General features: G+C 40.6%; 1 protein-coding gene across 4 annotated transcripts in view; it reads left to right on the top strand.

The window, feature by feature from the left end:
• Positions 1-26,045, top strand: part of cfap61 (cilia and flagella associated protein 61) — a 49,932-nt gene that overhangs the window by 4,344 nt on the left and 19,543 nt on the right. For all 4 annotated transcript variants that reach the window (XM_062045203.1, XM_062045204.1, XM_062045206.1 and 1 more), the window contains exons 3-16: positions 3,071-3,221; positions 3,309-3,385; positions 3,453-3,520; positions 3,608-3,752; positions 5,081-5,213; positions 5,820-6,101; positions 9,118-9,203; positions 11,552-11,591; positions 11,943-12,079; positions 12,143-12,269; positions 12,773-12,844; positions 13,448-13,654; positions 13,816-13,944; positions 19,308-19,435. In XM_062045203.1, coding sequence (XP_061901187.1) covers positions 3,071-3,221; positions 3,309-3,385; positions 3,453-3,520; positions 3,608-3,752; positions 5,081-5,213; positions 5,820-6,101; positions 9,118-9,203; positions 11,552-11,591; positions 11,943-12,079; positions 12,143-12,269; positions 12,773-12,844; positions 13,448-13,654; positions 13,816-13,944; positions 19,308-19,435 — 1,782 coding nt within the window. The remainder of the gene's footprint in view (positions 1-3,070; positions 3,222-3,308; positions 3,386-3,452; positions 3,521-3,607; positions 3,753-5,080; positions 5,214-5,819; positions 6,102-9,117; positions 9,204-11,551; positions 11,592-11,942; positions 12,080-12,142; positions 12,270-12,772; positions 12,845-13,447; positions 13,655-13,815; positions 13,945-19,307; positions 19,436-26,045) is intronic.

Raw genomic sequence — 26,045 nt, 5'->3', positions numbered from 1 at the left:
GTGTGAGAGAAATGTTGTTCCACTTTGCTTAGTAAGCATTTAGTGTGTAAGACCAGTTGTGATGTTGTTCCACTTTGTTTCAATTCAGCATTGAGTGTGTAAGACCAGTTGTGATCTTGTTCCACTTTGCTAAGAGTAAGCATTGAGTGTGTGAGAAATGTTGTTCCACTTTGCTAAGAGTAAGCATTGAGTGTGAGAGAAATGTTGTTCCACTTTGCTTAGTAAGCATTTAGTGTGTAAGACCAGTTGTGATGTTGTTCCACTTTGTTTCAATTCAGCATTGAGTGTGTAACACCAGTTGTGTTGTTGTTCCACTTTGCTAAGAGTAAGCATTGAGTGTGTGAGACTTGCTGTTCCACTTTGCTTAGTAAGCATTGAGTGTGTAAGACTTGTCGTGATGTTGTTCCACTTGGCTAAGAGTAAGCATTGAGTGTGTGAGAAATGTTGTTCCACTTTGCTAAGAGTAAGCATTGAGTGTGAGAGAAATGTTGTTCCACTTTGCTTAGTAAGCATTTAGTGTGTGAGACCAGTTGTGATGTTGTTCCACTTTGTTTCAATTCAGCATTGAGTGTGTAAGACCAGTTGTGTTGTTGTTCCACTTTGCTAAGAGTAAGCATTGAGTGTGTGAGACTTGCTGTTCCACTTTGCTTAGTAAGCATTGAGTGTGTAAGACTTGTCGTGATGTTGTTCCACTTTGCTAAGAGTAAGCATTTAGTGTGTGAGAAATGTTGTTCCACTTTGCTAGAATATACTAGAAATGTTGTTCCACTTTGCTTAGTAAGCATTTAGTGTGTAAGACCAGTTGTGATGTTGTTCCACTTTGTTTCAATTCAGCATTGAGTGTGTAAGACCAGTTGTGATGTTGTTCCACTTTGCTAAGAGTAAGCATTGAGTGTGTGAGAAATGTTGTTCCACTTTGCTAAGAGTAAGCATTGAGTGTGAGAGAAATGTTGATCCACTTTGCGTAGTAAGCATTTAGTGTGTAAGACCAGTTATGATGTTGTTCCACTTTGTTTCAATTCAGCATTGAGTGTGTAAGACCAGTTGTGTTGTTGTTCCACTTTGCTAAGAGTAAGCATTGAGTGTGTGAGACTTGCTGTTCCACTTTGCTTAGTAAGCATTGAGTGTGTAAGACTTGTCGTGATGTTGTTCCACTTTGCTAAGAGTAAGCATTTAGTGTGTGAGAAATGTTGTTCCACTTTGCTAAGAGTAAGCATTAAATGTGAGAGAAATGTTGATCCACTTTGTTTAGTAAGCATTTAGTGTGTTAGACCAGTTGTGATGTTGTTCCACTTTGTTTCAATTCAGCATTGAGTGTGTGAGACCCGTTGTGCTGTTGTTCCACTTAGCTAAGAGTAAGCATTGAGTGTGTGAGGCTTGTTGTTCCACTTTGCTTAGTAAGCATTGAGTGTGTAAGACTTGTCGTGATGTTGTTCCACTTTGCTAAGAGTAAGCATTGAGTGTGTGAGAAATGTTGTTCCACTTTGCTAAGAGTAAGCATTGAGTGAGTGAGACTTGTTGTTCCACTTTGCTTTGTAAGCATTAAGTGTGTAAGACCAGTTGTGATGTTGTTCCACTTTCTTTAAATTTGGCATGGAGTTTGTAAGACCAGTTGTGACGTTGTTCTGCTTTGCTAAGAGTAAGCATTGAGTGTGTAAGACTTGTTGTGATGTTGTTCCACATTGCTAAGAGTAGGCATTGAGTGTGTAAGACTTGTTGTGATGTTGTTCCACTTTGCTAAGTAAGCATTTAGTGTGTTTGAGCAGTTGTGATGTTGTTCCACTTTGTTTCAATTCAGCATTGAGTGTGTAAGACCAGTGGTGATGTTGTTCCACTTTGCTAAGAGTAAGCATTGAGTGTGGGAGACTTGTTGTTCCACTTTGCTTAGTAAGCATTGAGTGTGTAAGACCAGTTGTGACGTTGTTCCACTTTGTTTCAATTTGGCATTGAGTGTGTAAGACTTGTTGTGGTGTTGTTTCACTTTGCTAAGAGTAAGCATTGAGTGTGTAAGACTTGTGGTGATGTTGTTCCACTTTGCTAAGAGTAAGCATTGAGTGTGTAAGACTTGTTGTGATGTTGTTCCACTTTGTTTAGAGCAGTAGTGTTTTATTTTCTTATATTCAAACACAGTGTTACTGTTCAAACTCTTACACTGGCCAGAAATATTAAATATAAAACATTTGCCTTGTTTGTAATGAATACTCAGGCCTACTATGCTACTGTATTTTAACATTGGTCATTACAGTGGTACTTGGAAAGCCAAGTTTTTTTCTGAGGCGGTACTTGGTGAAAAAAGTTTGAGAGGCATTGGTTAAAAAAAAAAAAATAGTGTTTGAGACTTGTTGTGATGTTGTTCCACTTTATATGTGTACATATATATATATATATATATATATATATATATATATATATATATATATATATATATATATATATATATATATATATATATATATATATATATATATATATATATATATATATATATATATATATACTTTTTTTTTTTGGTTGTCGTCTAGTCCCCAATTGCCTCCCCCCCTCTGTCTTCTATTTTTCTTTCCATCCCCTCCTGCGCCGATCCAGCTACGCCAAACACTAAATAGATCCAAACATTTAATAATGTGAATTACAAATAAGGCAACAAGAGAAGTATCCCACACTTCACTTTTGTAAAGCTACATCAACAATGTGATTTGCCTGAGCGGCCAGACAGGACATATTAAAAAAAAAAAAAAAAAAAAAAAATATATATATATATATATATATATATATATATATATATATATATATATATATATATATATATATATATATATATATATATATATATATATATATATATATATATATATATATATATATATATATATATATATATATATATATATATATATATATATATATATATATATATATATATATATATATATATATATATATATATATATATATATATATATATATATAGTCCCTGTGGACGCTGGCCGTAGTTCGCGGACCCTGGTTTAGAGGAAGCATTGAGGTTGGGAGACCTGTTGATGATTTTGTTCCACTTTGTCTTGTGGAGGGAAAAAGCCAACCTGGCTGTGACGTTGGCCAATGACAAAGGGGAGGTGGTGGCCCACGCGTCGTTCCTGGACTATCCTGCTGGAGATGTGGTGGATGCTGCTCACTGGGAAACGTACCTGCACAAGCGCTTCCGAGCTGAGGCCTTCACAGTGAGTGAACAAGAGCATTGTTTCCAACCCATAAAGGCTTGGATGTGCACTGATTGCTTTGTCGGTATGTTCTTCTGGTGCTTACAGCCATGGAACACTCTCTTCATACACCTGTTTGTGTCACAGCACAGCTTCACCACAGCAAGCTTTCACCACATCATGAGGTCGTCAACATCACATCATCGCATGCATGATCGATTCCCTTCCAACATGTTGTTGTTTCCCATGCAGGGCAGTGTTCAACACCACAGCTGAGCTTGAATTTGTGTGCCTGCTCAGCCCAACGTCCGTCTGCTTAGGTCAACTTGATCAGTGTAACAAGTTCTCACAATATGTATTGTCCTACATTATATATTTATTGTGTATATGTACGCTTATGTGTGCAGAACCATGTCTGGAGGAAATGTTTGAGCCTCTGCAGCGTCTTACAGTAGAAGCAGAAGAAGACGTCGAAGAAGAAGAAGCTCAGCTGTCAGTATTGGTTTGTCACAGACGTAGATTCTGTCCAAGACTTCTTATTCGCCCTGCCAGGTGATTTTACATCATAACAGACACACGCACGCACACACACACACACACACACACACACACACACACACACACACACACACACACACACACACACACACACACACACACACACACACACACACACACACACACACACACACACACACACACACACACACACACATACACACACACACACACACGCACACATGCACACACGCACACACGCACACACACACACACACACACACACACACACACACACACACACACACACACACACACACACACACACACACACACACACACACACAGCAGCTTACTGCGAGGATATTGTTCTCCCAGGACGCAAACGGACTTTTACGGACAACGGTAGCAGGTAGGAACATATTTATTGTCACTCTCAAACAGGTACCAACAAAAAAGGCGCACAAGGCGAAGGCACAACTTAGCGCAGGAAAAAACTAACACTTAGTGTAAACTATGGACAGGGCAAAACAAAAACTCGCTAACTGTGGCATGAATAAACAAAACTTACTTGGCATGGCATGAAGCAAGAAAAGAGCATGAAACAATCGCATGAATACCAGCATGAACAGAGCATGAAAAGAACAATGTCGCCAGACAGACTAACTGGCAACGACAGGCTTAAATAATAGTCTCTCTTGATTAGAGACAAGTGCGTGTCCCGAACATATGAGGCAGGTGAAACTAATGAGTCGCCATGGTGACTAAACAAACAAGGGAGCGCAAACAGGAACTAAAAGAGTCCAAAAAATAACAAAAAATAAACCCGACCACAGATCATGACAGGAAGAATAATATATATGATAATGTCCAATCCATTAAATATTTTTACGTGCCCCTTGTAACTCTGTGGACCCCCTGGGGGTCACAGACCCATGTTGAATTCCTCTGACATAGAGTATACAAGCATTATGAAAAACATATTCTTACATTTGCTCAACTTTAAGCTGCAGTTCTTGTTCTAGCCACTTAGGGTCAACATATCTTGTTTCAAAGACCACCTTATTTTCTGTGTCCATCCATCCATTTTCTACCGCTTATTCCCTTTGGGGTCGCGGGGGGCGCAGGAGCCTATCTCAGCTACAATCGGGCGGAAGGCGGGGTACACCCTGGACAAGTCGCCACCTCATCGCAGTTATTTTCTGTGTGTTCAAGATAATTAACAAAGTTTACTACTGTAGTATATCTATGAAGTATTTGACGCTATGAAGTATTCAAATGGAATAGATGAGGGTTAAGAAATCACTTTGTATGTGAATATTTAAGATGTTGCAAAAAACTATAATAGTCATTATTTATACGTGTGTGTTTGTGCGTGTCAGAGTTGAAGACCACGATGACGTCATGCACATTGTGGCAGAGCAGACCAAGCTGCTGTCCTTCATGGACCAGCCTTACTTCCTGTCGGAGCTGATTGAGGCTCAGGACGAGCAGAACCACGCTGCTGTGTGTGAGGTGTGTTGGATACCGACTGGTTCTTGAAGTCTAAGGATAGTTGAATATTAAAGATAATTAAACATTATTAAGGATTACTAAAGATGGCTTAGTTAAAATTAATACATGTTTTTAGAAAATATGTGAGATTATTTAGAATGACTAAAGATAATGAAATAATATTTCTAAATATTCAAGATTATTAAAACATATTTAAAATGATTAAAATGTATTAAACTGTTTAAAGTTATTAAAGACAACTGAATATTATTACACAATATTAAAGACAATATTAGTTATTGAAGAGGCTTTCAAATCCTTAGGGTTAAATATGTAAGATTGTTGAAAAATATTATTAAAACAAATATCTTATTTAATGTTGCAAAAATAATATTTGAAATTATTACAGATTATTTAAAACAAAACTTATGTTACATTATTAAAGGCTATGACCTAAATTAAAATTATAACTAAACATAAAAGACAATTTAAAGCTATTAAAAAGGTTTTACAGTTTTTAAAGGAAATTAAATGATGAAATATTAATACAAAATATGAAAGACTATGTCTAGTTTTTGAAGTTTATATTAAATCATGAAATATGTTTGTTCTTACGTGTCTTGACAGTGCGATGGCGCTATCACTGGGTTCATCAGTGTCACTGCAGAGGTGGACGTGAGGACACTACAGCGACATTTTGACTTAAGAGACTTTGATTGGTTGTGCAAAGGTCATCAAGATGACAATCTTGCAGAGCAGGCGGAAAAGGATGCTGAAAAAAAAGTAGTAGAAAAAAAAGTAGAAGAAGGTGAAGGTACAGGAGAAGGTGAAAAAGTAGAAGAAGGTGATGAACAAAGTGAAGAAGAAGAAGAAGAAGAAGAAGAAGAAGAAGAGTCTGCTTCATGCTTGGTAAGCAACATTTGTTAAATAGTAATACAGTAATACATGTGTCCCAAGTGGGGCAAGTGGGCCTTTTTTTTTGGCTCACGCTTAGTTTTGTTTAGCATTTAAATTTTTATTATTTTGTATAAATAAAATTATAGGCTCCAGCAACCAACAATTTGCTGTCATGTTGTTGTTATGATAGAATATACATCCAATAATTCTTAATATTTGCTGTCATGTTGTTGTTATGATAGAATATACATCCAATAATTCTTAACGTTTGTAGCTAAACTTTGCAAAAATCGCTAAACAAACAGTGTGTGTGTGCGTGTGTGTGTGTCTTTATGTGTGTGTGCACGTGTGTGTACGCATTTGTACGTGTGTGTGTTACTTTATATTGCTTACAACTCTTTGGAACGTTAGTGCCGTCTATGCAGACAATCACTCTAAAGCAGTCTTTCTCAAATAGTGGGGTGGGCACCCCTTTACGATGAGATGTGCTGCAAAGAGGAATGGGTAAAACTGCCCAAAAATAGGTGTGCCATAACCTGATCGACTCTTGCCAGATCTTTGTAGTTCGCTGAGCTCCACATGAGGATCTGGGCTCGAAGGCATTGCAAACTCCTTTAAGACAGCAAAAAATATGAACTAATCACGATCGCCGGGCGGGATTTCATAGATGTGACGTAGCGCCGAAGCGACTGTTTTGATTCAAACTACAATGGCGGCACGCAGCGAGGAGTCGTGTGCTGACATTGATTCTGCTATTGCAACTGTTTTGTTGAATCTATCGAATATTAATAATTTAAAAGATGAACAGAGAACGGTTTTGAAGGCATTTATTGGTGGCAAGGATGTTTTGGCTCTTCTTCCGACCGGGTTTGGATTTCCCAGCGTCGCTCTCATCAGCATCACAGGTTGATTTCGATGTGAGTGGTTGAAGTAGCACGTCATTCAAGATAACAGACAAGTGGTTTATCCAATCACATACAATGATTTTTTTTTTACAAGGACCCGCCTTCTGAAATACATCTCCTATTGAGAAGTCACAGATCCTTGTGTGGACCTCAGCAAACTACAAGGATCTGGCGAGAGTCAGGTTAGGTGTGCCAAGCTTGTGCATACTTGCCAACCCTCCCGTTTTTAGCGGGAGAATCCCGATATTCAGCGCCTCTCCCGACAACCTCCCGACAGAGATTTTCTCCCGACAAACTGCCGGTATTCAGCCAAAAGTCTGCCGCAGCTGCGATTGGACCTGACCAGCCTCCGGGTACAAGTACTGGAGTACCAATTGCTTGCCAGGGAAGATCTTCCTCAGGAAGCAAGGATTTGACCGGTTTTAGTTTAGTCTTTATTTGAAGGGACAATGTACAGAAACATTAAGCTCAAAGACAGATATGTTCTGTACCAGATTATAGCTAAATAGCTCATTTCCATCTGCAGTCCCTGGCTACCTAAATTAAAGGGATACAAAAATCATGCAATAAAATTATGACAATAAAATCATACACAAGTATTAAGAAAAAAGTCATAAAATGCCCTTTCATGGACACATACTTAATATACATGCAACCACACCTCATTTACATCATCACACAAAGACAATACATGCTTTTGTTCACATCTGTCATCATTTGTAAAAACAACCATGATTTTAACACACACACCTCACAATTTACAATAAAAATGCTCTCATGGATAAATATAATACACATTAGGTTGATGTGTCAAACATAATGCCCATCTTAGTGACCGTGTGAGCAGCTTTGATTGCTCCAAAGCCACTTTTTAACTTCAATTGTGAATGAAGAGTAATCTGTTAGACTTTTCAAGTTTGTTGTGAGGTGGTTCCATTCCTTTATGGCTTTATATGAAAAGGCTGATTGTGCAAAAGAGGTTTTACATCTGGGTACGCTACACTGCCCCCTGGTGGAGGCTCGTGTGTTTCTAGTGGTCACAGCAGATGTAAACTGGACAAAGTTTTGGGCCATGCTAGGGAGAGATGGAAGATTCCACACTCTCGTGCATTTGATGAAAGTACTTTTGTGCGTGCCACACAGCAATGCATCATCAGAGAGGGTGTTCAGCATTGTTAGAAAAATAGTGACAGAGAATAGAAAGAGGATGGCCAATTCAACCCTTAACAAAGCATTGTACTTTCAAGTACAACAATGAGTAGATGAGTGTTGTGTGTGTATATGTGTAAATAAATGAACACTAAAATTCAAGTATTTCTTTTATTTATATATATATATAATAAAATAAATAAATATATATGTATATATATAGCTAAAATTCACTGAAAGTCAAGTATTTATATATATATATATATATATATATATGAAATACTTGAGTTGGTGAATTCTAGCTGTAAATATACTCTCCTCTTAACCACGCCCCTAACCACGCCCCCGCCCCAACCCCCCCCCCCCCCACCTCCCGATATTGGAGGTCTCAAGGTTGGCAAGTATGAGCTTGAGGCATCGTTTTAAAAAGACTTGAGGCTGTAATTGCTGCGAAAGGTGCATCAACAAAGTATTGAGCTTAGGCTGTGAATACTTATGTATATGTGATTTCTTGGTGTTTTAATTTGAAAACATTTGCAAAAATGTCTAAAAAACTTTTTCCCATTGTCTTTATTGGAAAAATTGAGGACAAAAATGACTTTATTTTGGATGCACTGTATAAAGCTTAGCCGTGCAATTTATTTTGACTGTAAATTATCCTTTAACCTGACCACAGACGTTTTTCTGAAAGGTGTGTTGTTATATAGTCAGTGTTTAGATCACTGTATGTGTCAGTGCAAAGCTGAGTGAGGAGACTCTGACTGGTGTGTTCAGTGGCAAATTTTACTTCAAAATAAACCCTGACTGTACTTTAGCTAAAACTGTTTTTGTTTTGTGCAAATAAATGACGTGCATTCAAGTAAAACATTTAAATGAAAATTCCTTGATGACGTTCTGATAATAAAAATGGACCCAAGTGTGCCATAATGTTGAAGGTCAAAGGTCAAACTGTGATGGCTTTGTGGTGTGGTCAGCAGGAGGATTGTTTTGAAGGAACCTTAGGAGAAGCAAACACCTTCTGCATCCAATTCTTCTTCTCAGAAAAGAACTACGAGATAAGGTGAGGACACATTTCTGATGCTTTTCTCAAAGTGACTTGTTGATGAAAGGCTGAGTCATGTGACAATAAAAATCCACTGTGTTTAATGTCGGGCCGCATGTTGGACTACCTCAGTGCTTCTCAAATATTTTCTGTTAAGCCCCCCCATTGAAAGAAGAAAATATTTTTAGCCACTCGTGACTATAAATAGTATAATTAGTCTATACTAATTATACTATTTGAGAAGGACTGGACTAACAGTTAGCATGCTGGCCGCATAGTCAGAAGGTTTATCATATCTATGCGTTGATATAGTATACTGTTTCATTGCATATGTGTGAGGTCATGTTACTGTATGTTCATTTTATATTGAAAACACATTCTATTAGTTTTAATAATAACATACATGTTATGTTAATTTTATGATGTTATATTACTTTTATGATAATAACTTACATGTTATGTTAATTTTATAATAACACGTAATGTTGATTTTACAAAAACCAAAACCAGTGAAGTTTGCACATTGTGTAAATCGTAAATAAAAACAGAAAACAATGATTTGCAAATCCTTTTCAACTTATATTCAATTGATTACACTGCAAAGACAATATATTTAATGTTCGAATTGGTAAACTTTGTTATTTTTTCCAAATTTTAGCTGATTTGGAATTTGATGCCTGCAACATGTTTAAAAAAATCTGGCACAAGTGGCAAAAAAGACTGAGAAAGTTGAGGGAATCAAAAACTTTTTTGGAACATACCACAGGTGAACAGGCTAATTGGGAACAGGTGGGTGCCAAAATTGGGTATAAAAGCAGCTTCCATGAAATGCTCAGTCATTCACAAACAAAGATAAGGCTAGGGTCACCACTTTGTGAACAAATGTGTGAGCAAATTGTCGAACAGTTTAAGAACAATATTTCTCAACGAGCTATTGCAAGGAATTTAGGGATTTCACCATCTACGGTCCGTAATATCATCAAAATGTTCAGAGAATCTGGAGAAATCCCTGCACATAAGCGGCAAGGCCGAAAACCAACATTGAATGCCCGTGACCTTCGATCCCTCAGGCAGTATTTCATCAAAAACCGACATAAGTGTGTAAAGGATATCACCACATGGGCTCAGGAACACTTCAGAAAACCACTGTCAGTAACTACAGTTTGTCGCTACATCTGTAAGTGCAAGTTAAAACTCTACTATGCAAAGCAAAAGCCATTTATCAACAACACCCACAAACGCGACCGGCTTCGCTGGGCCCGAGCTCATCAAAGATGGACCGATGCAAAGTGAAAAAGTGTTCTCTGGTCAGACAAGTCCACAATTCAAATTGTTTTTGGAAATTGTGGATGTTGTGTCCTCCAGACCAAAGAGGAAAAGAACCATTCGGACTGTTATAGGTGCAAAGTTCAAAAGCCAGCATCTGTGATGGTAAGGGGGTGTATTAGTGCCCAAGACATGGGTAACTTGCACATTTGTGAAGGCACTATTAATGCTGAAAGGTACATACAGGTTTTGGAGCCATCTGAGCTACGTATTTTTGCACGTGTTACAACAGCGTGGCTTCGTAGTAAAAGAGTGCGGGTACTAGCCTGGCCTGCCTGTAGTCCAGACCTGTCTCCCATTGAAAATGTATGGCGCATACTGAAGTGTAAGATATGACAACGGAAACCCTTGACAGTTGAACAACATAAGCTGTACATCAAGCAAGAATGGGAAATAATTCCACTTGAAAAGCTTCAAAAATTGGTCTCCTCAGCTCCAAAAAGTTTACTGAGTGTTGTTAAAAGGAAAGGCCATGTAGCACAGTGGTAAAAATGCCCCTGTACCAACTTTTTTGCAATGTGTTGCTGCCATTAAATTCTAAGTTAATGATTATTTGCAAAAAAAAAATGTTTCTCAGTTCGAACATTAAATATCTGGTCTTTGCAGTCTATTCAATTAAATATAAGTTGAAAATGATTTGCAAATCATTGTACTCTGTTTTTATTTACTTCACTGGTTTTGGGTTTTGTATAATAGGTTATTTTAATTCATAATAATAAAATGTTATGTTAATTTAATAATAATCACATGTTATATTAATTATATAGTAGTAATTGTATAGTGTAAATTGTTCATAAGTGATGGTTTTTAAATTTTTTTTGCCATACTTAGCCAATAAAGACAATTCTGATTCTGGTTCTGATATACAGTACAAGTAGTGCACCATATCGCATGACCTTCAAAAGTCATAACCATCAGCCTCATTGGGGTGCCAGTTGGCCCCTCCCACGAGCTGGGGAATTATCAATGCCAGCACTGATGCTATGGTTACCATGGCAACTTAAACATCATTTCACTCTTCTCTATCTTTTCTCCTCCAGATCACTGGACTTTATTCCATACATTTTCCAACTCTTCCCTGTGAGTAATTTCTACGTGTCATCACCTTATAACAATATAATAATGACCTAGTTTCTTCCCATTTTTGACTTATTTTCTTGTGTTTTCACTCCTCTGATTCTTGAAGCGTCATGCATTAATGCATGAATGATGTTTAAAGCCGTGTAATGTAAATCATGTTAGTTTATTAGCAGTATATAATATAATAATATAGTAATGTAGGTCATGTGTTGTTAGTGTCATCTCTGATTATGTGTTTCATTAATTATCTTGAGATGATGTTAAACAAGCTGTACTTTGTACTGCTTTAGCATGTAACATGTCTGAGAGTTGTGTAAATATAACATTTAAAAGTAACGTGTCTTCTATCAGGACTTGGACTTCTGCATCATCACAGTCCCCACATTTTCTCCAGACTTCCCGCTCCTGCACAACTTTCTGAGAGTTCCTTCACGACGCAGCAGCTTGTTGCCCTCTGACCTCTACATCCTACACCGTGATGGGCTCAGGTGGGCCACACACTTGTGGACGGGGCATCCTGCTGATGTTGATATGATGTGATGTTCCCGCAGGAGCGTCACGGTGCGATCACTGACGCCCTCTGACCGGCCCGCTGTGTCTGACCTGGTCATGGACCTGAGGCTGGGCCCTGCCCTGCTTAAGGACCTTGACCTCGTCTTTGACGCTCACACTGACCCAGTTAGTCCTCTCTCTCACACACACACACACACACACACACACACACACACACACACACACACACACACACACACACACACACACACACACACACACACACACACACACACACACACACACACACACACACACACACACACACACACCTCTGACTGTGGTATAATGACCAATTAGCGGGACCACAACCTCTATAAGTACTGATTAGAAGGTGATGGGGACTTTGTGGCGTGTTGACCATCTTAGAGAAACAAGGGAACATGCCAGGGAACAGATTGGTAACAATTCCTTTGAGTTTCTTCCCCAACTGACATCCCAGCTGTCACTGCTGCCTCTCCAATTCTGATAACTACCTCACTCACGCAAGCACGCACACACACACACATACACACACATTCGCACAGGCATGCACACACAAGCTCACACACGCACGTGCATACATATATGCACGCACGGACACACGCTCATATACACACACACTAATGTCAATGTTTTTGCTTGGGTAGGTCACTTTGCAGGCCTTTGTGGTTGAGGTAGACAATGAGGTCGTTGGCACGCTGATCATCAGAGACGAAGAGGTATGCTTCTAGAAGGTACATAAAATGTTAACAGGGCCGCTCCTTCTTATACACAGATCACACGCTATGCGTAAGGCCCTGCCATCTGTGTGTGTGTGTGTGTGTGTGTGTGTGTGTGTGTGTGGGGGGGGGGGGGGGGGGGGGGGGCGGGTTGCGTCAATTAGGGCATGTGAAATGTCAAATGAGGAATGGCAGTGTGCTTGATATGACATTTTTGTGCAAATGTATTCCTAGAGCCTTTCCTGCTCCATCACAGAGAATATGATGGCAAATTTCTCCAGCTATTCTCATTGTCCTTTGTGGTGCGCAGCCTCAGTCCTGCATGGGCTTATAACAATCATTCTGGGATCGAATCCTGGCGGGAGATGTGTCAGGAAGATAAGCAAGTTTTGTGCTGAAATAAAACAATTAATTGAATAATTGTTTCCCATTAATTTGTTTTAGTACAAAACAAACATCAAATTAAAATTTAGGTTTGATTAAAAAAGTCTAAAAATTGTTTTACATACATAAAAACGTGTGGAAAAAAGGTTTAGCCACATTTTCAGCGTTTGAACTGCATGTCGGAGTCACAATGTGTACTTAATGAAGTGTCCTCCTCAGGAAATGGAGTACATTCGGGCTCGCTACAACATTGAGAGCTTCATCTACTTCAGCCATCATGGCGACAAGGAGCACGCTCAGGTCCGCCACTTTGTTCTCAAGCGTTGCTTCCAGCACTTCAGCAAACACTTGTTCAAGGAGACGCTGCGACTGGCCCACAAGTCCTGCCTGTACCACCGCGTGTACCCGCTCAGTGCCAGCCAGCAGGTGACGCTCATACGCTCGCATTCGTCCATCCATCCATTTTCTACCGCTTGTCCCTTTCGAATCTTTCTTTTGTGAGAAGCTGCTGAACTGCTGCGAACCGTTCGTGACTGATCTCAAGTCAGGTGTCCGTCTGAACCTTTGTGTCCCTGTTCTGTTCTCAGGACTGCTGTGTCCATCATCTGGACTTCATCTTCAACTGTGCCGTCCCCGTACGTCCAAGACGTCAGATCATTTACCCTCTGAAGGAGCTGGGTGCCAACGCTCCTGCCAGGAGCATCACTGACCAACAGGTGGGCTCCACTAGATGGTGATGTTTCCTTCAGCTGGTCCATAAGTGCTGATTGGTCCGGTTATTTTTCATGAGAAATCATGGAAATCAAACGTATTTTAGGATAGGATAGACTTTATTCATCCCACAATGGGTAATTTGGTGGTTGCAGTGCAGGTTAAAAAAGTCCACCAAGAATAAGGTAAAATCTAGGGCTGTAAAAGTTAACGCGATAATAACGCGTTAACTATAAATTCCTTTAACGGCAATCATTTTTTTAACGCGCGATTAACAATTTGACCCTCCGCCCTTTCCGTAGCCTGGGGAATTGTGTAATAGCGTCCAGTTATTGTTGAATCACAAGCTCCAAAATAGCTAAAAGAACTGCACAAAGAAAGGGGGACCTGATTGAAATCTCGCCAACGCCTTGACAAGTCGTTCTCCAGACAATACAATTTTACCTTCAATTGCAGTGAGACGACATCATTGGAGTGAACGCTACTGGTGGGCATTGCTGCGTGTAGAGCATACTTGCCAACCCTCCCGATTTTTCCGGGAGACTCCCGAATTTCAGTGCCCCTCCCGAAAATCTCCCGGGGCAACCGTTCTCCCGAATTTCTCCCGATTTTCACCCGGACAACAATATTGAGGGCGTGCCGTGATGGCACTGCCTTTAGCGTCGTCTACAACCTGTCATCGCGTCCGCTTTTACACCATACAAACAGCGTGCCAGCCCTGTCAGATGTTGTATGCGGCTTCTGCAGACACAAGTAAGTGATTGCAAGACATACTTGATCAACAGCCATACAGATCACACTGAGGAGGAAGCGTGGCTTTGGAGCAAGATGGCTGCAACTGTTTCTCTCTGCTGAAAGGCCTAATGAAATTCACTAAAATCATCAAAATGCACTGACATCCAACAAAAGTCAAGATTGCTCGAAGAACAATGACTACCAATGCAAAGTTAGCAGCTGAAATGGCGGGAATTAAAGATTCCCTAAACTTTATGTCAAGGGAACTCAGTGAAGTGGTGGAACAACAGAGGAAACTGACAGGCCTCATGGAGGAGATCAGGCGGCTAAAGGCTATCATCCAACACAAGAATGAACGGATTGAGCTCCTAGAACAAAGGGTGGATGACTTGGAACAGTATTCCAGAGCTGATGACCTTGTGGTCATCGGAGTTATGCCCGGGTTGCTGGCCCACCTGATGACCAGCATGGTGAGGATGCACCATCTGAGGAGCTTGACACCTTGGAGCAACAAGTGGTACGCTACATGAAGAGTAAACATATTCCTCTGGAGAGTCAGCACATATCAGCATGTCACATTCTTCCAAATAAGGACAAAATAAACAAGCCTAAAGTCATCATCAAGTTTGCAAATAGAAAGCACAAGGTGGAAATTCTGAAGGCAGCTAAAAAACTTAAAGGCACTGGATTTCATCTAAATGAGCACCTGACAAAGAAAAATGCGGAAATTGCTTGGACAGGCCGGATCCTCAAAAAGCAAAATAAAATCCAATCGACCTGGACCAGGAATGGAAAAGTTTTCATCCGGACAAACGGACCACCAGAACAAGCCAAAGTGATTGTGATGAGAACATTGAAAGACCTGGATCAGTACAAATGAAAATAGTGAGTGCATTTTTCTTTTTTCTTTTTCTTCTTTTTTGCTTGATTATTGGATCTCCTGTAAGGAACTCGTGACTCTTTCTTTCAAGACTGAAGCCCTTTCAAGTGTTGATTATACAGAAAGTGGCACATTTGATTTTGAGAATGAAGTGGATCAGAAAATGACTTCAAAATCTTAGCCGATAACATTGCAGAGGAAATGGTTAAACTAAAATTGTGGTTTGATGTAAATAAATTATCTTTACAACTTGGAAAATACTAAATTTATGGTATTCAGTAATAAAAGAAAGATAGAAGTTAGTTTATCCATAAACAATGTGAAAATTGAGAAGGTGTCTGAAATCCGATTTCTTGGGGTCAGCCTAAATGAAAAGTTGACATGGAAAGCTCATATATTGCATGTGAAAAATAAAGTATCTAAAAGCTTATTTATTTTGAACAAGGTTAAATACAGTTTCTCGTATAATACAATGAGAATGTTATATTGCTCAATTATTCTACCTTATTTCAATTATTGTGCAGAAATATGGGGAAATACATATCACAGCAACATAATGCCTTTATTTCTTTCACAAAAAAGAGCAATTCATATCATTTTTACAGTAGGATATAGAGACCACACAAATCCACTCTTCAGGATCATTAAAATTAAAAGACATTGTAGAATTCCATACTCTATTAGTGATGTTCAAAGCTAGAAATAAACTTCTTCCGAAGGACTTACAAAAGTTATTTGTGTTCACGTCTGAAGATGAGAACCACAGAAGGCCGTATGATTTTAAACATCCAAGAGTGCGAACAAATTAGAAGCAAATGTGCTTGTCTGTTGCTGGTGTGAAAGCATGGAATTCTCTAGACAAAGACTTAAAAACTTGCAAGAATATCTTTGAATTTAAAAAGAGTTAAAAAAAGAGACAACTGGAATTATATCAAACTGATTTTTGATTTTGATTGGACGTGTCATTTTGATGTTGGAGTTGGGGTGTTGGTGGAGGTAACAGTGATAAAGTCATCTAAAATAATTTGTGTTAAAAAGGGGGCAGATAAATATAAGAATAGTATTCTTCCATCTGCTCCTTTCTGATCAAGGAAATGTATAAGAAACAAAAAAAAACAATGAAAGTGTCAACTGTATATGGCTTGTATATATGCATTTTCATGAAAATAATAAAAAGAAATGATGATGATGATGGCCATATAAACAACTTTAAGACTCCATATAAACAACTTTAAGACTGTTACAAATATGCGCCACACTGTGAACCCACACCAAACCCCTACCACCAAACCCCCCCCCCCCCCCATCTCCCGAATTCGGAGGTCTCAAGGTCGGCAAGTATGGTGTAGAGACAAGGAGCTTCACGTGTAAGAAGGAGACGGTACGGATGCACGGACGTCGTTAGCATGCAACATGTTTATTTAAAATATATAAATGAAGTGTGTGACTAGTCCAAATGTATACGGTGTGACTATGTATAGCGATTTTATGTTGGGTGTTACAGAGTGGTGTTGAAGGTGCGTGTTGAGATCGGTGCGGAAGTCCATAAAGGGCAAGGCAGGCTCGGAGGTCCAGGGACAGGCAGGTGATCAGGGGCTGGAGCGAGGCGTCGTTATCCGGGGGCAGGCGTGAGTTAGAGATCCAAGAAGGCAGCAAGAAGTCCAGGGGGGATCCGGGGAGACGAGACACACAGCTCGAAACCAGGGGATGACGAAGGGCTGTTGGATGGCAACACAGGGAAGGACACAATGAGCAGACCAGAGGGGAAACACAAAGAGCGAGGAAGCACATTTGCAAGGAAGCTAGCGACGTGAAAGGCTTACTGTACATGTACAAGTAGCTACGTTCTGGCACTGGAACGCAGGACACGCTGGCTCAAGACGGCAGGGAATGTCTCAACAGCGTCAGGTGTGTTGATTGTTGAGCGGAGGCGCGGCTGCTGCAGGAGAGGAATCCCCGTGGGCGTGTCCCGAGGCGCGCTCAGCGGAGTGCACAGTAGAGTGAGAGGCGGAATGCGCGGCGGCCTGCACTTGCGCCGTAACATTACATCCGTGTTTGGATTACAATTAAGTGCATTACTGACATAAAATGTAGATTGTTACTCGAATTGCTTTAGTAAGATGCAATTCAAGCTCAGCAGAAACAAAGACGGTAGAGAGGAAATTTAAAGTGGCTTTTATTGGAGATTTTTGTCAAAACATGTCAAGTCTTTTCTCATACGTACCAATCATACACGTCCGGTTGGCGGCTTCACAATAACAGTCTATCTATCTGGTCTAACCAACAAAAAAAATTGTCTTACAATACGATCATGCTATTCTGTTATCCCGCGTTAATCTGTGATATTGCTACCTAAATAAATGTTTTCTGGCAGATTGAAATTAAGTGTATTGGAAATGGCAGCCGCGATATGAAGGAAGTAGACTGTCTTTGAGCAACTCGTCTTCTTCTTCGCTACCACTGAGACAAGGTCTATTACTGCAGGCATGCCTGCCACTGCCCTCTGGAGCCCACATCGAGTAATTACAGTTCACTACACAATATTACCATCGCTATGGTATATTCTTTTATAACCTGTTCTGATCTGCCGCAATTACAAAATATTTAACTGGCTGAATATTAAATGTAATTAATAAGTAGGTAAAAAAGGTTGAAACATTGTCATGCAGAGTTATGAATGTGCTTCACTTGTTCAATATGTAAAGTACAGAATCTCAGAAACATTTATTCAGGTAGAAATAATATCACCTAACATTTTTGACAATCAAAGCATTATGTAACAATCCACATTTTGTGTTATTAATATGTGAAACTGCTATCTAAGCACAGAAGTGTAGCTCATCTCCCCTAAATGCAAAGGCTCCCAAAAAATCATCAAAATTCTGTATTTCTACAAAATACAAACTCTGGCAAGACACCAACAAAATGTTATTCTCTTTAAAAGCATGTTCATATCCCTTTGTTTTATAAAAAATCTTATTAAAGCAAATTAATTGTCCAGTCATTGCATTAAAAACGTGAACATTTTGTGTCCAAGGTACACTTATTAATGACGAAAAATAAACAATTTCTACGATTATCGCAATTAATTTTGAGTTACCTATGAACAAAATGCGATTAATCACGAGCAAATATTTTAATCATTTGACAGCCATCGTAAAAAGACGTGAATAGATAATTTTTATAGTTTAGTATAGAAAACAATGTGAAATACATGTAAATGATAAAAGAAACATTTAATATCACTCTATTGAACACTCGTTGACAAAGACGGTGATGAGCAGAGAAAGAGAAAGGGAAGAAAAGGTACCTTTGTACTTTGCCAATAGTTCGTTTTACAAAGTGTTGCTCATCTTTTTTATCAAAGTACTGACACTTTCTCTGGCCCCATGGTGGATTTTATTGCAGACCTATACTCAATAAAAACAGTACACAGACTGAACAACCAACATAATGATTTTTGTTGTGACACTTCATAGACACTAAACACAATTTATTTACATCAACTATCATATCAAATATTTTTTTTAATTTTATTATAGCGTTAAAGAGGTTGTTGTGTAAAAGTGATCCTCGGCTGTGTACAGCACTTGACATAACACAGTCAGTATCTTATAAGTATCAATCATTAAGATTAATTATTATTCATTATTCTGAACATGACACCAATTATTTGAGGCTGCCACATGCCCTGCAGTCACTGAGCGGCTACCAGCAAAAGTAACACATTGTTGTTGTTTTCTTCTCGCTAAGGCCCCGTTTGCTCTCGGCCTCATCAGCCGCAAGCTGACCATGGAGCCAAAGGTCACTGTCAATGCCAGAATTGTTCTGGTGGGGGCGTCAAACACGGGCCTGTCCTTCCTTGAGGTGCTTTGTTTCTGGTGAGTTCTACCGCACATAAGATTACTTAGTCAACATTCAGCGCAAGTCTTAAGTTTGCAATGGAAGCATGAGGAAAACAAAATAACAACTTATGTGTGTTATACCCACACACTTGTGTGTCATATTCCATCCATTTTCTACCGCTTGTCCCGTTTGGGGTCGCGGGGGGGTGCTGGAGCCTATCTCAGCTGCATTCGGGCGGAAGGCGGGGTACACCCTGGACAACTGTAAATACACACTTGTGTGTCATATTACCCACTGTAAATGCACTACCATGTGTCGTATTGCCTACTGTAAATGCACATCCGTGTGTCATGCTACCTACTGTGTGTTATATTACCTATTGTAAATACACACATGTGTCATGTTACCTACAGTAATTATGCACCCGTGTGTTGTATTACGGACTCTTAATACACATCTGTGTGTCATATTAACGACTTACACACCTGTATATAATATAATATATTATATGTAATGCACATTATTAATTTATTAGTATTATTTGTTAAATGTAATCCGGTGTAGGTTAAAATAGACAAAACCATTTATTAAAATAGATAAAAAACCCAAAGAGTAGGCAAGTGGGTCAGTCTTATAATAGTACTATATTATAATATATACTATTATAATGCTACTGTTAGAAAAGTATTATAATAGTAGTACTATTTCAATGTAATAGTAGTCTACTGTTGAAATAGAAAGCGGCAGGTTGCTGATTCTGGACAAGCTTAAAGCTGCCAGGCAAGCAGAGCACTTGTGCTGAGTGGCGGCTGGCAAAATGGCGAAGGCGTCAGTGGAGAGCGCAGCTGTTTGGTGTTGAGCATGTGTGGCGCTGGTCACCTTTAATTAGCCTCCCTGTCAGCGCCCATGTTAGCTGCCGCTAATGAGTTGAGTAATGAGGCCATGACTAAAGGCTAGGGTGAATGGTGGGTCAGCCTGCTGGAGGCCCTTATCAGCTCTACCCAAACCCTGGCTCGCCCCCGCGCACTGATTCCAGCAGCAGCAGTAAATCCCCTCCACCCCTTTACCATCTAGCATGGGGTCAGATGGATAAAGAGCTGGCTGGGCTTGAGTCCAGCTCCAGGGTCACGGCCGCCGTCTGTCGACACCTGATAGCGGAGCACGGCGCCTCATTTGCATGCAGACAGTAACAATGTGCCTCAATCCACCTTCTGCTGCAGATTAGCATGCTAACATTGTCTCATGCTGCTTGCATCATTACATCACTTCTACACCAACACAACAAACCTGTTGTTCTGCGCCTTCCATTCCCTCTAGATCACTGCTTACAACATTAGCTATAGGCGCTATATGGCAGTGCTGCCCAGCTGCCACGCAGTATTCCCTCTCTCATGGATTTTAAAAGTATTTTAATTTTTTTAACAGTTTCATTTTATTTGTTTAATTTAATGTAATTGTAATTTATTTGTTTGAATTAATTTAATTGTAATTTATTTTTTTATTTTTATGTATTTATAATTTGTTGAATGTATTTATTTATTATTATGATTATTATTTATGTATTTCTTTTTTTCCTTTTTCGTGGTTTGTTGTGTATATGTGTGTTGCTGCCTCGGCGTCTGATCGCTGCGGCAGGTCTGCTGGGGTGTCATGGCAATGGGCGCTGTTAGGAAGTGTTGGTGACGAACCCCAAGGTGCAGAGATTGATGGCTTGTTGCAGGAAAACATGATTTTAATGTCCAAAGGAAATGCAGGAAAACAGAAATCAGGAACCAGGCAACAAGCAACAGCCAACAGGCAACAGGATACAGGAATCAAGGAGAACTGGAGACAGCAAACAGGAAACAAGAAACAGGATACAAGATACAAGGAACCAGGAGACAGCAAACCACAAACAGCTAACAATCCTCAAGCACTGACTGGAGGGCAAGGCAGTTACCCGAGGAAGCTGGTGACGGCGTGGGACGGCCCGCCAGAGACGAGGAAGCTGGCGACGCCTTGGGAGGAGCCGCTGAAGACGATGCCGTCGTAGTGGGAGGAGCCGAATCAGTGGGCGGTTCGTCTGTCGCGTGGGAGGAGCCGGATCAGCAGGCCGGATCAGCAGGTGGCTCGTCTGTCGGCATGGGAGGAGCCGGATCAGCAGTCGGATTCACTGTCGGCATGGGTGGAGCCAGATCAGCAGGCGGCTGCACAGTCGGCATAGGTGGAGCCGGATCAGCAGGCGGCTGCACAGTCGGCTTTGGAGGGAAAACCGGGGTTGATGGTGGCGTCCGCAGGCCCACCGGGCTGGATGGTGGCGTCTGCAGGCCCACCGGGGTGGATGGCGACGTGCGCAGGCCCACCGGGTGGATGGTGGCGTGCGCAGGCCCACCGGGGTGGATGGCGGCGTCTGCAGGCCCACCGGGGAGGATGGCGGCATCTGCGCCAGATCCACTGGAGTTAGAAGTAGCTGTTTCTCCCTAGCTACTCATAGCCCCCCTCTCAAGGGATGGATCCAATACGTCCCCAAAGAGGCCCACAGACGACAGGGATGGGTGGGAGGGAGCTTGAAACAAGGCAAAACTTCTCGATTCGGCCATCAGCGCCAGAATCCTGTCAAGCCTCTCTGCCATAGAAATCTCCGCGGGGTTTGTTTTGTTTGCTTGAGGATTCTGTCAGGAAGTGTTGGTGACGAACCACAAGATGCAGAGATGGCAGGCTTGTTGCAGGAAAACATGATTTTAATGTCCAAAGGAAATGCAGGAAAACAGGAATCAGGAACCAGGAAACAGGCAACAGGATATAGGAATCAAGGAGAACTGGAGACAGTTGAAAATCCTCAAGCAATGACTGAAGGGCGGGGCAGGTATAAATAGTTGCCTGATTGGCAATTGCCACCAGGTGTGCCAGGCTGCCAATCAGGCAGTGACAAGTCTGACAGGCGCGAAGCTGGGCCTTTCTGGCCTTTTGCCGGGTGGGGTGTCTGGTGGAGGATGGGCAGGGGACTTGGACATGCGGATGGATAGGTGCTGGATACTAGTGGTGACCAGGCTTTGGGTTGGCTGGGGCAGTTTTTTTGCTCCCGCACATACTGGGAGACAAATATATTTTACATACATACATACATACATATATACTAGGGGTGTCAAAAAAAAAACATTTTTTTGGTTTTAATCGCAATGTTTATTTGTAACAATTCTTAATCGATTTAAAACAAAAAACAAAAACTGAAATCTGTCCTTTCCAGCCACTTAAGTGAATGTTTGGGTAGAATTTCATCCAACTAAATTAGTTTGCTTTGAAGTAATATAGAAATTTATCAGAGCTGTTTATCTATTTTATGGAAGAATGTAGTTAATCATAGAACTAGCACCCAATGTTACTAAAAATAGTATTGATATTAAATCGAAAATCGTTTTCAATCGAGAATCAATTCTGAATCGACTCTTTACCCCCAAGAATGGAATCAAATCGAATCCTGTGGTGCCCAAAGATTCACAGCCCTAATACGTACATACATACATACATATATACATACATACATACATACATACATACATACATACATACATACATACATACATACATACACACACACACACTCACACACACACACTGTACATACATCCACATCCACACTCACTTTCACTGTACAAACATACATAGATACTGTACGTACACATGCACAACATACATATACTCATCATGCATATTATCATGCTTCAGCAAACATACATTCATACATACAAGTGTAGTCAATTATAGCCATACAAATACACCTCCACATCACAAACACAGCACACTCCTAAAGCTTAACCTATATTTACTATAACAATGTAAAAGGTAATATAGTCTGCCCCCCATGCCCTCTTTATCTGCTTTCTTTTGTAATTCAAGTATTTATTGGATTTATGTATTTTTGCATTTGATGCGATTATAAATGTTGATAATAGAGTTAATTGTTGGTTTTCATAATCAATATTGATAAATATATTGGTATTTTTATTGTTGCATTTGTAGTGATATAATGTTTATTTCCACTACTTTGTTATTACCATCTACTTCACTAATCTGTTCTTCTTTATAATCTTTGGCAATCTCGTGGCTCGGTTGGTAGAGCAACTTAAAGGTGCCATATGTAGTAATGTGGTCAGAAATGGTACTGCATTCATGGTCAAAATTCTGCAGTCCCCTTCCACTCTCCATGTCTGAGGTTGCCAGATACGCTGCCGAATCCGAATCCTACTCCAAGGAACTTCAAATGGCAATCAACGAGTCCTACGCTGTAGGTTTCTCTTGTTTATGCTTCTTGCAAGATGGTTTACTAATTAATTATGCCACATGTAACTGATGTCGATTATTCCATCCATCCATCCATTTTCTACCGCTTATTCCCTTCGGGGTCGCGGGGGGCGCTGGAGCCTATCTCAGCTACAATCGGGCGGAAGGCGGGGTACACCCTGGACAAGTCGCCACTTCATCGCAGGGCCAACACAGATAGACAGACAACATTCACACTCACATTCACACACTAGGGCCAATTTAGTGTTGCCAATCAACCTATCCCCAAGTGCATGTTTTTGGAGGTGGGAGGAAGCCGGAGTACCCGGAGGGAACCCACGCAGTCACGGGGAGGACATGCAAACTCCACACAGAAAGATCCCGAGGCCGGGATTGAACTCACGACTACTCAGGACCTTCGTATTGTGAGGCAGACGCACTAACTCCTCTGCCACCGATTAGCCAAATGTATTTGTAAAGTTACGCAGCAGTATTTTCGTCGGGAGTCGGGACAGATTGTTGGCATTTCCCTGCTAAAATATCTTGTTCGACCGCACGGAGCACCATCGAAATAATTATATATAACAATATATATATAATAGAAGCATTTAAGTCCCATCTTAAAACTCATTTGTATAATCTAGCCTTTAAATAGACCCCCCCTTTTTTAGACCAGTTGATCTGCCGTTTCTTTTCTTCTCTCCTCTTCTCCCCTGTCCCTTGCGAGGGGGAGTTGCATAGGTCCGGTGGCCATGGATGAAGTGCTGGCTGTCCAGAGTCGGGACCCCGGGTGGACCACTAGCCTGTGCATCGGTTGGGGACATCTCTGCGCTGCTGACCCGTCTCCGCTCGGGATGGTTTCCTGTTGGCCCCGCTGTGGACTGGACTCCCGCTGATGTGTTGGATCCACTGTGGACTGGACTTTCACAATGTTATGTCAGACCCACTCGACATCCGTTGCTTTCGGTCTCCCCTAGAGGGGGGGGGGGGGGGGGGTTACCCACATATGCGGTCCTCTCCAAGGTTTCTCATAGTCATTCACCGACGTCCCACTGGGGTGAGTTTTTCCTTGCCCGTATGTGGGCTCTGTACCGAGGATGTCGTTGTGGCTTGTACAGCCCTTTGAGACACTTGTGATTTAGGGCTATATAAATAAACATTGATTGAATATATAATATATATAGCATAAGCCTACTTTGATGGCAATCCAAGGCCAACAGTAAAATTACCGCCACATTTCATTCAGCATAACTCCATGTTGCATCCAACCTGACACACTGCATTCTCTTCCATGTACGCACATAACAATCTTTCAGTGCAAAGTGCAATTCTATGAGCCAACCCACGTTATGTGAAAACCGTGTTACACATAAATCATATAGCCTACTACCATGTCAATACACTTAAGTAGAAAATCATTACATATAATGCATTATATTGTGCCAAGCAAATACCACCACATTAGGGCCTGATGCACGTACAGTACCAGAAACCGTAATTAGCCGTGCTAATGTTGGAACGCATTTCCTCAGCGTATCAGCATATTGAGAACGAAATATGCACTGACACTACCCATATCCACATAGGTTTTATTTGTCGAAAATATATTTTGCCACGTAGTTCGATGACACATCGACATACAGGCTAACGGGCATATATTTCTCCCGTTAGCCTGTATGTCGATGTGTCATACTAAGCATTCATTGCACAAACATACTAGCTTTGTTAGACAAGGTCATAGACTGTATTGGACAATATAGTTTACATACGAAATGTCCATTTCTATTTATTACAAGTAATAAGAAAACGGAAATGCCTTACTTACCTATCAAGGAGGAAATTAGCAAGTTTGGCTTCAGGCGAAAAAATCTTCTCAGCCTTCAATCGAATCCATCTTTCAAAGGCATCCCTGATACAAATCCTTGTTTTGTTCTTGGCTTTGTCATGAATAAGTTGAGAATCGTAGCGATGCCTTTTAGATTTACTAAGGTCTGACATGTTTAGTAACTTTACCAGTAGCAGTAGCTCGAAGAAGAGGGCGGTGCGTAACTGGCAACCTGGATGTGACACACTCACTGACTTTTTAATTGGTCAAACGGTGGAGGGCGGGGCATCGAAATGAAAACAATAACAATATTTCGTGGCTGTAAATCTAATTTTGAAATGAGCATATCCCGGCTGAACTACCGTTATCAGTTATAAAGATATTCAAAGAGAACATTACTTATTAATGCCTTTTGACATATCAGGGCCATTTAATGATGACTTGACATGAAATGATTACATATGGCACCTTTAAGGGTCGCAGGTTCGATCCCCGCTTCTGCCATCCTATAGTCACTGCCGTTGTGTGTCCTTGGGAAAGACACTTTACCCACCTTCTCC

This window comes from Entelurus aequoreus, linkage group LG04, assembly GCF_033978785.1.
Source record: "Entelurus aequoreus isolate RoL-2023_Sb linkage group LG04, RoL_Eaeq_v1.1, whole genome shotgun sequence".
Classification (NCBI taxonomy): domain Eukaryota; kingdom Metazoa; phylum Chordata; class Actinopteri; order Syngnathiformes; family Syngnathidae; genus Entelurus; species Entelurus aequoreus.
The sequence above is the reverse complement of the archived record's forward strand: the minus strand, read 5'-3'. Positions and strand labels throughout refer to the sequence as shown.